This window comes from Desarmillaria tabescens (assembly GCF_030435595.1).
Source record: "Desarmillaria tabescens strain CCBAS 213 chromosome Unknown EV420scaffold_38, whole genome shotgun sequence".
Classification (NCBI taxonomy): Eukaryota; Fungi; Basidiomycota; class Agaricomycetes; order Agaricales; family Physalacriaceae; genus Desarmillaria; species Desarmillaria tabescens.
The window spans coordinates 291,103-305,762 of record NW_026848337.1 but is presented as its reverse complement, the minus strand read 5'-3'; the positions used below and the strand labels follow the sequence as shown (position 1 = coordinate 305,762).

The 14,660-nt window shown below is 48.8% G+C and overlaps 2 protein-coding genes across 2 annotated transcripts; both read right to left on the bottom strand.

Annotated features, from left to right (window-relative positions):
• Positions 1-387: 387 nt before the first annotated feature.
• EV420DRAFT_1646969 (PIN domain-like protein) lies at positions 388-2,055 on the bottom strand (the record flags this gene model as incomplete). Its single annotated transcript, XM_060477983.1, has 6 exons — positions 388-1,206; positions 1,257-1,365; positions 1,418-1,533; positions 1,583-1,814; positions 1,872-1,975; positions 2,032-2,055. The coding sequence occupies 6 exons, from the start codon at positions 2,053-2,055 to the stop codon at positions 388-390; spliced, it is 1,404 nt and encodes a 467-aa protein (XP_060326939.1).
• Positions 2,056-3,076: 1,021 nt separating this feature from the next.
• On the bottom strand, positions 3,077-7,458 carry EV420DRAFT_1483163 (uncharacterized protein; the record flags this gene model as incomplete). The annotated part of the gene is given in 13 exon segments (XM_060469945.1): positions 3,077-3,211; positions 3,423-3,600; positions 3,879-4,090; positions 4,160-4,200; positions 4,255-4,496; positions 4,516-4,751; positions 4,831-5,432; positions 5,474-5,539; positions 6,183-6,237; positions 6,522-6,704; positions 6,789-7,116; positions 7,165-7,191; positions 7,250-7,458. 13 exon segments carry the CDS (start codon positions 7,456-7,458, stop codon positions 3,077-3,079), a joined length of 2,514 nt encoding a protein of 837 aa, XP_060326938.1.
• Positions 7,459-14,660: the final 7,202 nt, after the last annotated feature.

Here is a 14,660-nt window from a genome sequence, read left to right as displayed (position 1 = left end):
GGGCTCGTGGACTTCAGCCGAAGCCCATTGCCCAAGCTCGTGCCGGTGATATCTGTCAGCTCGCTTAAGGATTTCCCTGGATTTTCAGGTACGGTGCGTCACAGTTAGCGAGCGTGCTAAGTGTTCTCAGTGCCAGTGCAATCTTCAAGGTTTTATCTAGCTCCCGCGAGTGTGCCTGTAAGTTAGAGCCTAAGGCATTGGGTATAGGGTTTGGCCTTCTCATCACGCATGCCCGTCAGGTACAGTGCTGTGACTAAGTCCTGTTTAGAATCCCGTTGCTTCTTATGCCATAAGTTATATTCCATATCATTGCACCACGTAGCATTAGTGTCGACGCGTAGTTTTAGTCCGCTTGCTCACTATTTCTCAGTATGCGTGTAAAACACTCTAGATTGCAAAATTACACGCGTAAATAGGCTGCAGTCGCAACACTGTCTTACGTTTTTTGCCAGCTTTGAGGGTCTGATGTTGTGTATCATCCAAGATGTTCGGCCGTGCATGAAGGGCCAATACACGAGAGAGCCATGCATGAACTTGGGGTTTCTTCACAAACTGATCGTACTCGTCTGACGTGGTATCGGTATTGTATGTCCCATCAATCGCAGAGGTGATCTGAGTTAGGATTTCACCGGGAATGATGAGAGATACATATAACTCCGAATGTGATCGTTCGCGTTGATTCACACGTACAGCACGTACTTTGGAAACTATAGCATGCTGGGAGATATGAGTGTCGTCGTCTTTCAAGAGTCCCCGTCGTTTACATAGATCTTGAAGCAGGTCACGGGTGGCTAATCCTGGGAAGACATGATCACGGAAATTGCGGATGATGCCCATCAAATGTCCCCAAACAAAGAGCTCCTCACATAGCTTTGCGAGTTGGGATATGTCCGGTTGACGCAGCGATGGAGCGGCAGGTAGATTACCCGCCCCATTGGATTGGGATGTCACTGGGTGAATATATTGGATGAGAACCGACACCTTCGGGAAGTCAAGCGGGATACGTGAAGCTAGCGAACGCTGCCAAGAATGAAGACGGCCAGCCCCCTGCTTTTCCAATGCCGTGCAAAGGTCCCGACGCCATGCGGAGGCAACAGCGGCATAATCATCAACTTCGGATGCTTCAAGGGCATCAAACAGCCATTCTCCAACACTTGACTTTGCGATATTAGCTGCAGTTTGGACGCCACATCCTTGAATTCCATCCTATCACATAAGAATGAGTCTATATCAACTGAAAACATTGCGTAACTTACATCATAATCACCCCCTGCGAGTAACGCGATCATTACAAGATTGTTGCAGGAGAACTGGGATCTGGCCTCATGAACCTCGATCAGATATTTGGAGTTGCTTTCCTCTTTGCTAATAAATATGTTTAAAAATCACACTGATAAAATGTAACTGTTGCTCTCACATCCGAATCACTTGCTGAGCACCAAATAGCATGGTATCAAAGTCCTCTGACATCACAGCATCAATCTGGCCAAGGCATGAGAGCATCGCAAGCTCAGCCTCTGCTTCGCCTGGAGCCTGTGTTTCATGTCAGGAAGAGAAAAGAAAAGAAAAGAACAGGCCATACGTCCCAATAGGAGAACCCAAATCCTTCCAGCAGTCGCTTGAAATCATTGGTTAACCAGATTGGCATCTTCTTCACAATCTTTTTATGCTTATAAGTAGGGCGGTGTGGGCCATCGAACACGAATAAAGGTATGACTGGGAGATGAAATAGGCGTCCTAGTCGTTTGAAAAGTGACGCTTGGGCTGGACTCTTCGTCTGCCCATGATGGAATGTCGCTGCAGACATCCATCCACTAGAAAGAGGTAATACTAGTTAGACTTGATATGTATAATACACTAGATATAGCTACCTAGCATCTACGCCTATACGTGGAACGAACTCATGTACAGCGCCGGTGGATATCTTCTGGGAAGACCAGTCGACGAATGATACAGAGCTTGTAGGGTTCAGAAGCTGCAAAGGAAGATGTTAGAACTAGCATACGAATCACAGGAGAAAAATAAACAAACATCCCAGCCGCCTTTGACACCCATGGTAAGAGGAAGAGGCTGCTATAGGGGTTGTCTGAGAGCCGACTACTTGCTGACAAAAGATGATGGCAGAAAAAGCAGCATGAATATAATATCTGGAAATACAAGGCAACCTTGAGGGTTCTAAATCTGCGCAGTACATAGTATCATAGTCTGAGGCGCATCATCAAGCCCAGCTGCAGGAATCCATCACTGGCACTCATGGGACAGCTAGGAGACCAGTTGCGCAAACCAACCATAGGTCGGAAAGGGCAATCACAACTGGGGTTTATGGTGGGTAGAGTATATCCATACGTGAAGTTTAGGTATACGCAGACGAGCAGTTATGACGTACTTGCACCTCCCGAATCCCAATTTTTGGAGGTGCAAGTACGACATTTAGGGCAGCAGTCTAGCCTGGATGAATGCGGTGTCAACAAGTTTGGCGGGATCAGAAGAGATCACCCACGGTTGGAAGAATATCGTGACGTTCAGGATAAGCAAAGCCAACAGTGTTGGAACTGACTGTCCCATCCAAGGATGATCGCAAGATACCAGGAGATTTGTCTGTATCAACGGAGATTCAACAATAAAGTACGCGCTTTGCGGCGGTATCAATGCTCCTATGATTCGCTACGAAACACACTTTTGAACGCTATCCCGAATTCCACGAATAGTAGTGATGGTCTATATTAGAAGAGTCAGATACGTATTCAATTCTAGACCTGATGTCAAACAATTTACCTCGTAGTAAACTTTTGAAACATCTACTCGGACGCGTTTATTGCATAATCCCAGCTTGCGACGAGTTTGGCTTGAAGGGCCATCACTCCGGCAAAGACAGTAGTAATAGCACACCCTGGCGAGCGTCATCTGCCACCCACGTACCAACGCCCATAGAAACTCTACAGTGAGCATGGCACTGACCACAACAAACTGTGCAATGACGATAACAATAAGCGTCCGCGCGTCGTCCCCATCCTTCATTTAAAATTGCACCGAGCAGCACTGTTCTCGGACTTGTCAAACCACTTCTTGTCCTGCTTCAAGATGGTGCAGGAATGCGAGTCTCCATGATAAAGTATTTCAAGCCCATGAGAAGACCATCAACAGCTGCGATGCTGAGAACGATGGCGCCGAAGGTGTTGATGACAGAGGTGTTCTGGGCTTCGTTAGAAACCTCAAAGAAAAGTCGAGAAAGGACGAAGGAGAAAATGGGGGTGACAGTACCGCCGCTCAGCAAGCAAATGATCAGAGCAAATACGACTGAGCGGCTTGTAGGGTACAGTCAGATAGACGTCCCTCATTAAACCCCAAAATGAATGGGGTCAGTCATTGTCGGGAGACAACTGTAGACTCTTTTCAGATGATGAAGACAAATTCTTCTCCACCTTGGTATCCGCGACCGGATCCAGTAACTCGTGAATGTCAGCAAGAGTCGCTCTGCGTCGGTTCATGCGAGACGGTCTAGTCGACCTCCGTCTCGTCACAGCACAATTATCCTTCTTGATCAACAAAGAAGTTGCGGAATGGTGAGAGAATGCTGGCGAGGTTAGTGTGAATTGAAGGCTGTATCAGGCGCGTATGGGTAGTGAGAGTCTGAGAAGGGGGCGGCGGAAATGCGGGGATAACCTGAACGCTGGAAGGTCGTCGTCGTCTCTCTGAGTGCTGGGCTGTGAATGCGTCGGCAAGAATAAAGCGACTAAGTTGTTGAGACTCTCAAGACCGAACGACAGCGGGACAAAAAGGCGTAGGCCCGCTGCTTTTCGACGTCAAGTCCGCCACCACGTCGAACATCCAGTGACCAAGGATGGCACTATTCAGGCACCAGGATGGTTGGAACGTACGAGAACGGTTGAGAGACTGAGTCTTTTTCCTCATCCCCCTCCGTTGTTACCGATTCTGGGCGCTCTGTATCGTCGATTGTTGACACATCTGCAACCGCTTGGGAGCCCATCATTGCCTTGAATTCACCTTCAGATCGCTCAAGGTCAGCGCGATAGCCTTGCTCGATGACGGTACCGTTCTTCAAGACATAGACAAAGTCCTTCGACGTGATCTGCGACAGATCATGAGTGATGACAATGGTGGTTCGGGTTTCCTGCTATTGCTTGATAGCCTCGAACACCAAGACGCGAGAAGTAGGATCCAAGGCAGAAGTAGCTTCATCTGGTAATAAAGATAAGAACACGATAGGGTTCGAATGTTTGGGTAAAAGCTCACCAAGAATTAATACAGAAGGATTCCTTAATCGTGCTTGCGCAATAGCTAGCCTTTGCTTCTGACCACCGCTCAAGTTCGCACCTCCATTGCCTAGCTTCGTCTCATATCCGTCAGGTAAATCGCGGATGAAATCAGGAATCATAGCAGCCTGGCAAGCCTGCATGACTTCTGCCCTCGTCGCGTGTTCCAGCTTTCTCCCAGTTTCACTTCCGGCAAGTCCCATGGCAACATTGTCATGAACACTTATGTCAGATAGGATACAGTTTTGGGAAATGACAGATGTGTTCAGTCGTCCAGTTGTCGTCCAAATAGGCAATATCTTGGTCGTCAAGCTCTATCTGCCCGCTCCGAGGCTTATACAACCGAAGGAGAAGTGACGCAATGGTCGACTTTCCGGGTCCGGAGCTCCCTACAACAAAAGTGGTTTCTGAAGCGGGAAGAGCGGGAAGATAGATGGAGACGTCTCGCAGGACCAGTACGGAAGGTCGGGAGGGATACTGCGAAGGTGACGTTATGGAGTGCTATCTCGCCATGACACTTGGACGGTATGATTTTGGGCAAATGCGTCGACCTTACTGGGCGGCCATGAAAGATCGATGCACGGGAATAATACGATGGAGATACGGGAGTCAGAGCACCTGCCTCTTCCGAGTCAGCAAGCACGAGCAAGGCCACCATGGCAAATTTCCCCTTCGTCAACGTGATGAACTTGGGAATGCACATCTGCAGATTACTTGTAGCGATGAGGCAAGTCCAAAATACGGCCATAACATCCCCTGGTTCCACTTTGCTTTGTTTGACCAGCTTCGACCCAAACCAAAAGGCTTGCATGAACACGGACATCATGACGAATTGCGACAGGCCTGATGTAAGACCCCAGACTGCAATGAGTTTTTTGTCGGCGACCTTGACGCGGTCGAGAACGGTGCTTAGAGAGTCGCGTTCCTGAGATGCTGCATTGAACGCTTTGACAGTAGCAACTGCAGACACAGCATGGTCAATAAGCGTGGCTGCGACAGGATTCTTGGGATCGTTCGATGGAAAGGAGAGGACCAGGCTACCGCCTGGGAGGAGGCTTGTACTAAAACCAGAGTGGGGACAGAGGCGAGGATGACGAGGGTGAGTGCCCAGGAATGGCAAGAACAAGGCAATACACACTGGCCGCCTGTTCAGTAAGTCTGAAAATTTAGAATTGACAGCAGATTTAAAAGAAACTTACCGTAGACCGACCAGGAGACAACACTCGTGGTGTGTACCACCTGGCAAAACATGCCAAGTGGTACCGCTGACACAAGAGTATCAGTCCCAGCAGGATACAAGCACAGCGCGAGTCATCGATAGACATGCACGCTTGACAAGGGAGCAAAATCGACAGAGACTGAGAAAAGAGAAGGATTATCCCAGCAAAAGATGCTAAGGATAGCGGCCAGATGGCATCGTCAAGCCCATGGTCCTGATGACAAAAGACGTCAAACAGGACAAGCCGACCCCCAAGAGGGTCAAGCCAGTGGGTGAGCAGTGGAGAGAGCAGGAAAAATGGCATCCGTCAAGCCCTATGGTCTGACGACGAAAGACTGTCAAACGGACAAGCCGACCCAAGAGGGTCAAGCCAGTGGGTGAGCAGTGGAGGAGAGAGCAGGCCAAATGCCTAAGTGCCACGTCGTGGCACTTAGTCAGCCATAGCCACCGAGGCCAAGCGCCAAGGTACCAATTAAGTGCATCGTCGGCTCACCGGTACAGCGCCAATTAAGCACTGTGTGGCATTTAGTCAGCCACAGCCACCAACGCGAAGCGCCCAGGGATACCAATTAAGCGCATCCGGCTCACCGGCACGCCTCTCTGATGGCCCGTGCGTTAGACGCGTCAATCAAGCGCTGCGTGCCCTTGTCTCCCATGCTCACTGCTCGCTCTCACTGCTCACCACTCACCACTAATTCTCTCTCGCTTTCGCTCACTCTCCCACCTCAAGTCTTGGCCATCAATCTACACACAAAGGTGAGTACAACCACCTAGTTAATTTCTGAGGGTTGACACAAATGTGTCGCCTATCTCATTTGACGTCTTTCGTCGATGAGATTTTTTATATATGTTCTTCTCTTCTGGTGGATTCATCACGGTTGACACGAATGTGTCGCTACTCCCGTTTGACGTCCTTCATCGGCGGATCGTGTGAGTCGCGATTAACACCGATGGTGTTGTCGCTGTGGCGTGACGTCTTTCGTCGGCAGTCCTATGTGCCCTCCGCTTTGCCTCAACGCTGGACGAACCTCGGCGGCCCACGGGTGTCCTAATGGCCGTAGACAATCTTCAATCTTCGTCGCCTGTGTTGTCTCCAGCCACCGTTGCTGACAGAATCTCAACGTTTGCAGGATAAACCATGCTGCCGGTCGACTGGACGCCTTCCAAAGTTCGCGGGGATCCGAGATTGCTCTTGCACAAGGCAAATCCCACTTTTCGTACGTTCATTGACGTAGCTTGTGACTGGTCATATATTAACAACTATGCTAGCTTTGGGTCCTTTTGACGGCAAGAACGGTATCATCTTGGATGGTTCCGACTCCTTCATAGTCACCCCAAACTCCTCTATCATCTGCAGGCCTCCCCTTGGGGCGAACCGGGAGGTATACATGCGGGAAAACTTTCGATACGGCCACGACGACCCGCTCCAATGGCCACAGGCCTATGTCGAGCAGTTTCCTCATCTGGCTTGCATACGCTGGATAGCTCCTGCCTCTCCAAACGATCCCTTCCATCCGCTGTATCGCAGCTTGACAAAGTACGATTTTGTTGAGTGCGACCCAGACAGTCTCGTGGAGGGAGTTGGTCGTCTGCGTTACTCGACATTTCTCAAAATTCAAGCCGCTTGCAAAGTCGTCATTGAGTCGATGAACTCAGTCAATGGCAGCGCACCTGTGTCCCTGTAGCATGCGTGGACACCTGAATGTCATTGAGTTGCTTCTCGGGCGTCTGCATGCTCTACCAACATCCTTCCTACGCATCTGCTTGACGTTCGCAGAAACTCAGCATGTGGCCCTGGAACTTAGGGCCTTTGTCGAGTACATGACCGTGTTCAAGCCCCTCATGGACTCTCCCGAGACCGACAGTGCCTGCCATGCCTGTTGATGAGAGTCTTGTGGGTGCGTACGTCCAGGATGCAACAGTTCTCCAGAGATTTTTCAAGGCGGGAATACCAGTCTGGCACATTGTGGACATGAAGAACCTCCCAGGTACCCGTGTGGATTCCCTCACTGAATTTGCGACCTCGCCATGGCTGCAGGGTCCTTGCGCGCTGCGATTGCCCTCTGTCTTTGTAGGGTCATCCAGAGATCCACGGAAATACTCGAAGATTCAAGAGCAGCGTGTTGCACTCTTGTCGATGGATCGATCCATTTGCGTTGGCGTCCCCCATCATCCTGGGTCGTCCAGATGTTCCTCTCACTGCAGCGTCGTCATCGACGTCTCGATATTCTCCGTGTGGGTGTTTCTCTCTGTTTTGGTTTTTAAAGTGGACGTTAACGTGTTTAATAGATCATAAAAAGTGCAGACCACAGTCTGGGAAACCTCATCAGCTGATGGACCCTCAACACCCTCTACTTCCGCCATTGATCGAGCCGTGGCGTCATGGACTACTGGCCGTGGATGCGAATCCTTCTCGCTGTCATTCCTCTGGTCGTCCACAGCCAACCGCGATTCCGAGGGAATCGCAATACGCCTTCCCTAGGCCAGATATCATTGCCACTGTGAATACGGAGGAAAAAGTCAACTCCTTTCTGATTTCTTGGTTGCGTCTGCGAACACCTTTGTTCGCACGTCTCACAGGTAACAGAGCGGGTACCTCCAAACTTGTATCATCAAGAGTGGCGGACTGTGTTGGCGCTGGGATTTCTGCATTCAGCGGGAGAGAGTGGTGGGCTAGCAACGAGACGGCGGCAGGAGGTGACAAAGATCATGGAAGGCTATGCAGAATTCCCTCTCCGTGCGGATAACAATGCGTCAACGGCGTTTTGGTGAGGAAAGGCATATGAGACCCTTACAAGGGAGGAAGCGTATGGAGATATGCTGGGAACTGTCGGAGGTGAATTTCCGCTGTGAGTTCAGAGCGCTGCATCGACGAGCCACAGTGAACACAAGTGATGGCATACGAGCACTGGATGTCTTCCGTTGCTTTCCTGATGGACTGGCAACTACCAGGACAAATCGATGTCGGCTCTGCTGAATTATGGCCTCGCCCATCATTTATGGCTGCAACTGAGCCCCGTACATATTCGCAATGAAGAAGCTGATGAAGACGTGGGATGGGAATCATCCAGGCATTCCTGGATGTGGTAAAATCCACTGGTTGGACCGAGGATGAGTTTTTGAGCATTGAAAATTCTATTGCGGCTCATTATTGTGATATGTTCTTCTTGTATTTTGGCCGCGCACCTGTTCTTCCTCGCCAATTGGCTCACCAGACCTCGGAGTCGTACGTCCCAGAACCTCATGACCAGGGTTGCGACAACCCGGTCAGGTGTTTATTTAGATATTGAGGACTTGGTTTGAGCCTTGAATGGGACATTGAATAAAATATATACGTTTCTCTCCATTGTATTTCAAGTTTGATGTACTGGGCATTCAGTAGTAAATAAACATTGACATTGTGACATTGATAAAGACAACTGAACTAAGGTGGCGAACATGAAAAAGAATTTGCCACTGTAAGGCAGCGGAAGCTACATGGCCGAAATATAATACAATACGACATTGACACGAGGCTGGGCTGAACGTCTTGCGAGGTTGTAGTGAACGTCATTTTTCAGGCTCGAGAAAACTTCCAAACTTTTTTGGCAGGGACTGACGGTGGTTTGGAAGCATCAGGAAGTGCACATAAAGACATTTCAAGGTACGGTCCGAGAAAATCAAAGACGTTTTGGCTCTATCAAAGACGTTTACCTTTATTTTTTGAAATAAGAAGAATACGGCAGATCCCCTAGATACAGATACATATCCCTGACCTCGGTCTTGGTTTGGTTTGATGTATAATCACGTCACTTCACATTTCACATTCATTTACACAACAACACGATGCGCTACATACGGCAGATCCCCACACATCCCTGACTGACCTCTTTGGTCCTTCTCTTCTTGATGTATTTTGTATTGTATAAAAAGAGGTTTGGCTTCGCGTCACTTCGTTCATTCGCTTTCCTACCCATCGCTATCAATTTCATTCATGGCTCCTCCAGTTGCTTACAGTTTGTGAGTTTCTTTTCTTTCCTCTCTTTTTTCTTTCTCTTGTCTTGTCTTGTCTCTGTCTCTCGGTCTTGGTCTCCCCATTAAATTACATTAGTTCAGTTTCAGTACACGTCCTTTTTCTTCCTTCTATCCTATCCTTTTTTCTTCCTTTCTTTCTCTCTCGTCGCAGTCCAGTCAGTACACGTCCTTTTTCCTTTTTTCCTCCGCTCTTTCGCGCCTCCTCTTCCTTCATTTGATCGCATTGCGGTCGGTTGGGTGTGCTGTCTTTCTTTTGGGTCCGCCGCCGTGTCTCGCCGCAGGAGCGTTCACCTTGGCGTGTCTCGGCCGACTCGGCTCGGCTGTTTGCCTTCCCTCTCGTCCCTGGTCACACTCGGTCACAGGTGACAGAACGTCATGATCCGCCATGTAAAACGGCTTCTCCATTGAGAGTGAGTCAGGGGATATGAAACATCATCTCTGGCATGAGCATGTGGCTATTGGTAAGACTTTGAATGAGTAATGAGCTAGAGTACAATTAAATAGACACATTTTATTTATTGACAGTCATAAACGGCCATGGATAGCCGTAAGATATCTGTACCAACACTGAAAGGCTTTCAGATTATGTTTTACAGTACGGTATATGGTAACTTCTGTTACTGACTAAGACCAGGACCTTACGGCTGTATACCATATACAGTATGGTGCGCAGCCCTACTTATGCTCCAGGCATGTCTATGTTACATGTATTAATCACATTAATTATGGTGCATACCAGGTTATATTGAAACTGACATGAGTATGCTCTTTCCTCTTCTATGGCTTATTCATACACTAACTGTCAACCTGAGGTGCCAGCATTGCCAGTGCTATCAACCCCAGTAATCCGGAACAATACTATAAAGATGTAAGAGAATGGAGCGATGTAGGAAGAAACAGGACACCGGCTGATATTGCCAACTTGGTATCATACCTCGCATCTAAGGAGGCCAGCTTCATTACAGGTACAAATTTTTTGTACCATTCTGGTTCTTCCTGAACTTGGAGATTCAGTCCTTAGCCAGGTCAATCAGTACAATCCATGTGCTCTGATGTAATATACCTCTGAAACTCACTCTATTACCTTACTAGGTGTCTATCAATGGAGGCATTTTTTGTGACTAGGAAAAGGAAAAGTACTTACTGAAATCCGACTTTAGTGTATAATATAATTGCGATGAAATGCAAGATTTAACCAATGATCAATTTCCGGTTTTGTGAATGGTGTTAGCATTGGTGGGGCATTCCCATCCACAACCAAAGGGGTATCAATGTTCCTCTGACAATATTGTCTGCTGTCCAGCAACAAACGAGAGGTCATAAGACTCATAACATCGTGAATGCATTGGTAAACCCATACGTAGCCTCTATGGTACTGTCTGCATATTGCAAATGCCTCCTCTTATGTTATGATCGTACCTTTCCCTCGGGTCCCGCTAGGTGCTAGCCCTCCGTAATCCATGGACAGTTCTATCTGTACTATCACTACCGTGGGCACATAAGCAACTATTTATTTAAGGATGCATCTGAGTTAGACACCAAAATAATGCAAAAACTGATATATTTTCCCGAAGACATGCTAGCACATCATTTCCAAGTAACCGTAAATGCTGATACATCATCACAAACGGACCCTACCATGACGATTCGATGTATCAGCGCTACCTGTTGTGGCATTCAAAATGAGCTAAAGCAGGGTTCCACTTGCTCAGATGATATACTACTAGCGTGCCCGCTGGTATGTACGAGGAGCTCGTCTTTGGGGCGATACTTCCACCCGAACGCTTGCAGATACTTACCAAAATCATCATGGAGGCGCTCTGTCATTTGGATCGCGCCTGAGATCTTGAGATCTCAAATCGATATTATTTGTCTCGAAGATCGTCGCGCGGGACCTAGAAAGGAATGGTTGGCGATCGGTTAATAAAGGGCAAATTCTTTCCTGGCGGCAGCAACCAGTGCGGTGCGACCTTGCCTGAGGCAGAGCGTCAGAAGGAGGCTCCCGATAGCTTCCGTGGTGACATGCGGGTCTCACCGATATAGCGAAACAACATTAGCAGACTACAAGTTTCCTGTAGGGGAGAAAATGAGGTGTATACCTGGTATATATAGATGTATCGCCGGTGAAAAAGGAAAATGAGCACAAAAGATAGCACTTGAGGTGGTCTTTGAAGTGACAAACACCATAGGTCCTGCGCAGGAGGAATAGCAGCATTAAGAAAGAATTCTATCCGATATATGAGTTAGGCCGTCTCTCTGACGAGGCATGAAGCTTGAATTCCTACCTTGCGAGGTGATTCTGCATTATTGATATGATAAGCCAAGAGCGCAACGGCAACGAGGATCAAGGCGATGAGTCCGCGTCTACGATGACACCCTGCAACTCCTATAGCGACGGTCCAGCAGGGATGGCGTCCATACGAAGCTCCAGGGTCTAGCACAATAACATCGCTATTTTCGGTCCAATGGCGATAATCTTCACAGATTCAAGGCCGAACAGTTTGTTCAGAAACGGTAGAATGGATTCAGCGGCCGACATTGCGAAGAACACGATATCATGGTGCAATCAGGCCTTCGGGTACGATATCCTTCAAATGCTGCGAGAAAGTAGAGATTCCTTGGGTCTCATGTACCTTGAGAGGATACGGAGAAATTCCTGCACCGCTAAGGATGCTAGGAATGGTGTTACGATTCTAGTTGCCAATAAGATACAGTAATCTTGTAGGAGGGGTTGTTCTGTGAGCGAATTGGCGAGGTACTCGACTGTCCCAGAAGCTTTTCACGGATGTCGGCGTTGAGCATGATGGAACGTAGTGCCGAGGCAGTAGCCTTCCCGACAACATAAAAGGGAAATTCTTTCGCTGAAGGTGAGTACAGGATTTTTGGTAACTGGATACGACACGTACCGTCTTCCCTGTACCCTGTACGCTCGCCTTATCTCAATCTTCTCATGAGCCTGTACTATTCATGATAATTCCATCGAAATCGCCTTGAACCCTTCTGATGCAAGCTCAGTGGTGTTGGAATCAAGAGAGGTGTTTATTTTGCTGCAGTGAAAGTGGCTTATATCGATATCGGTTCTGACTGCTGTCAGACGACGGCGTCGATCTACAAAGGAGGAGATGCTGCCATTGGACATCATGGTGGTCGGCGGCAAAGAGCAGGACAGGGTAATGTGACCTTGACCCTCAACCATCATGGCGTCCAATATGGCTCACCCTTGCTGCCTTCCAGGATGATTCCTCCACCGAAGACGAAGAATTACACCTGCTGGTCATGCTGGTACGTATCTGATTCGCGCCGACGAGATTCTGCTCACCGTGCTGCAGTGTCGTCCAATTCTTCAGAAGAGGAAACTTAGGTGTCAACCGTCGATGAATGGGTTACACAATGCCGTGGACAACGATACTGTGGGAATTTGCAGCAGCCCTGGCTGAGCTCGTGATGCCCTATGGCTGGAACCGGTAGCGTCGACTTTGGTGACGCTGCAATACCAGGCAACAAGACGATCGAAATGGAGAAAACACACCCCTTCGATGGCAGGAACGTCATCTACGTCCACTACCCATGCTTCTATGGTACCTCACTCTTAATACACGCAATAGAGAGAAACTGTTGAAGTCACAGACGTGACCACCAATGGCTTCGAATTGACAAACCAGCTATCGTCTGGCGCCACTGGTGTTCTTCCAGCTTCAAGCTTGACGGGGAGGAAGCTGTCTAGAATTCTTGTAGAGTTGGAACCCCAGATGCGACTAGTGTAATTCCCAAATACGGTAATGCCCGACAAATTCGCTAGTGACCTTGATGTCGCCGAGAAGAATGCCTTCGACGCGCATACCGACTGCCATCCTAGCACACAATGTCGCTGGAATCCGACAATACTCTCACCGTCTCACGAGCGCCATTTTCACTAGCAGGTCACTTGGACCTGTCAGTCACAGGATCGCTACCATGGATCTCCACTGCTGCTTGCTTCCTTCACTTGCGGACATCCTCTTCGTTCTCGAGGCGAGCGCACCACGCAGCTGGATTTGGATACAGGATGAGAGGGAGTGCTTTGATAGGAGGCGGATGTGTTTCTGCCGGCATATCGGTCAGGAGGGTTGGAGGCGAGAGGGTTTGGGTCAGGGTGGGTAGACCTTGAGCGCAACCCTTCCACCCTCCAAACAGACGACTACCCTCCCCAGCCACACCGCCGCATGCCTCTCAAGTCGAATCCTTCGTGTCGATTTCTGAATACCCAGGAAGGGAGGGATAAGCTGAGGAGGATTGGGGCCAGGGCTCTCAGACCTGGGATGGTGTACTCGAGTCTGAATGCCTGGGGCTGGGATGGTCAGTGGAAAGACCGACGGCTCTACTGAACATGGATATAGTTCAGCTCCCTTGTCCAAAGAGTCAGGTCCACGTCCCCTTCAGATGTAAGCACTCGACGATACGGCGAGGTGCTTGTTGGCTGTTGGAATCGACACTGCATTGTGCAAGACTAACAGTGCGAGGTTGGTTTCTTGTCTCTCTGGGCGTGTAAAGCCGCACACCGTACCCTTTCCTTCCCATCCGCCTACGTCCCATGTTCATTCCACTGATCCCTCCGTGCTCTACTCCCTCCGTCTCCGCCTCCCTTCATCTTGCGAGCTATATCAGTACGGCTCCAAGGAAACCCCGACCAAACGAGCGCACGCCCGCATCAGGATTATGTTGATGCTTGAGAAAACTAGTAATGAGGCGAAGGGGGACTGCGTTTTGGGAACGGAGGGTCTTTGTGTATGCGCATGCGGAGAGGACGCACGTGGTTTGATCATGGTGGGGAGATGAAGACCAGTCACACTTCCCCACCACCATGATCTCCTATCCTCTTGACCATTTCTGGCTGATGTACTGTCGTTTATTGAACGCGAGCCCGAATCAGATGTCGAGTTCTGATGAGCCCATTGATTCTTGGTTCTCGATGCGTCATCTATGTTACTCCGTTACTCTACCTCTTGTTCCCTTTGTTTCTAGCAACTACGATACCACGTCTTCATGTTATTTTCTCGTATCGATGTGTCGTATGTATCATTTTCTGAAATAAATGATATAAAGAATGTAAAATCGTTTACTGGTCTCTCTCAGGTTTGAGCAAAGAATTAGCTTGGCGAAGCCGTTTATCAGAT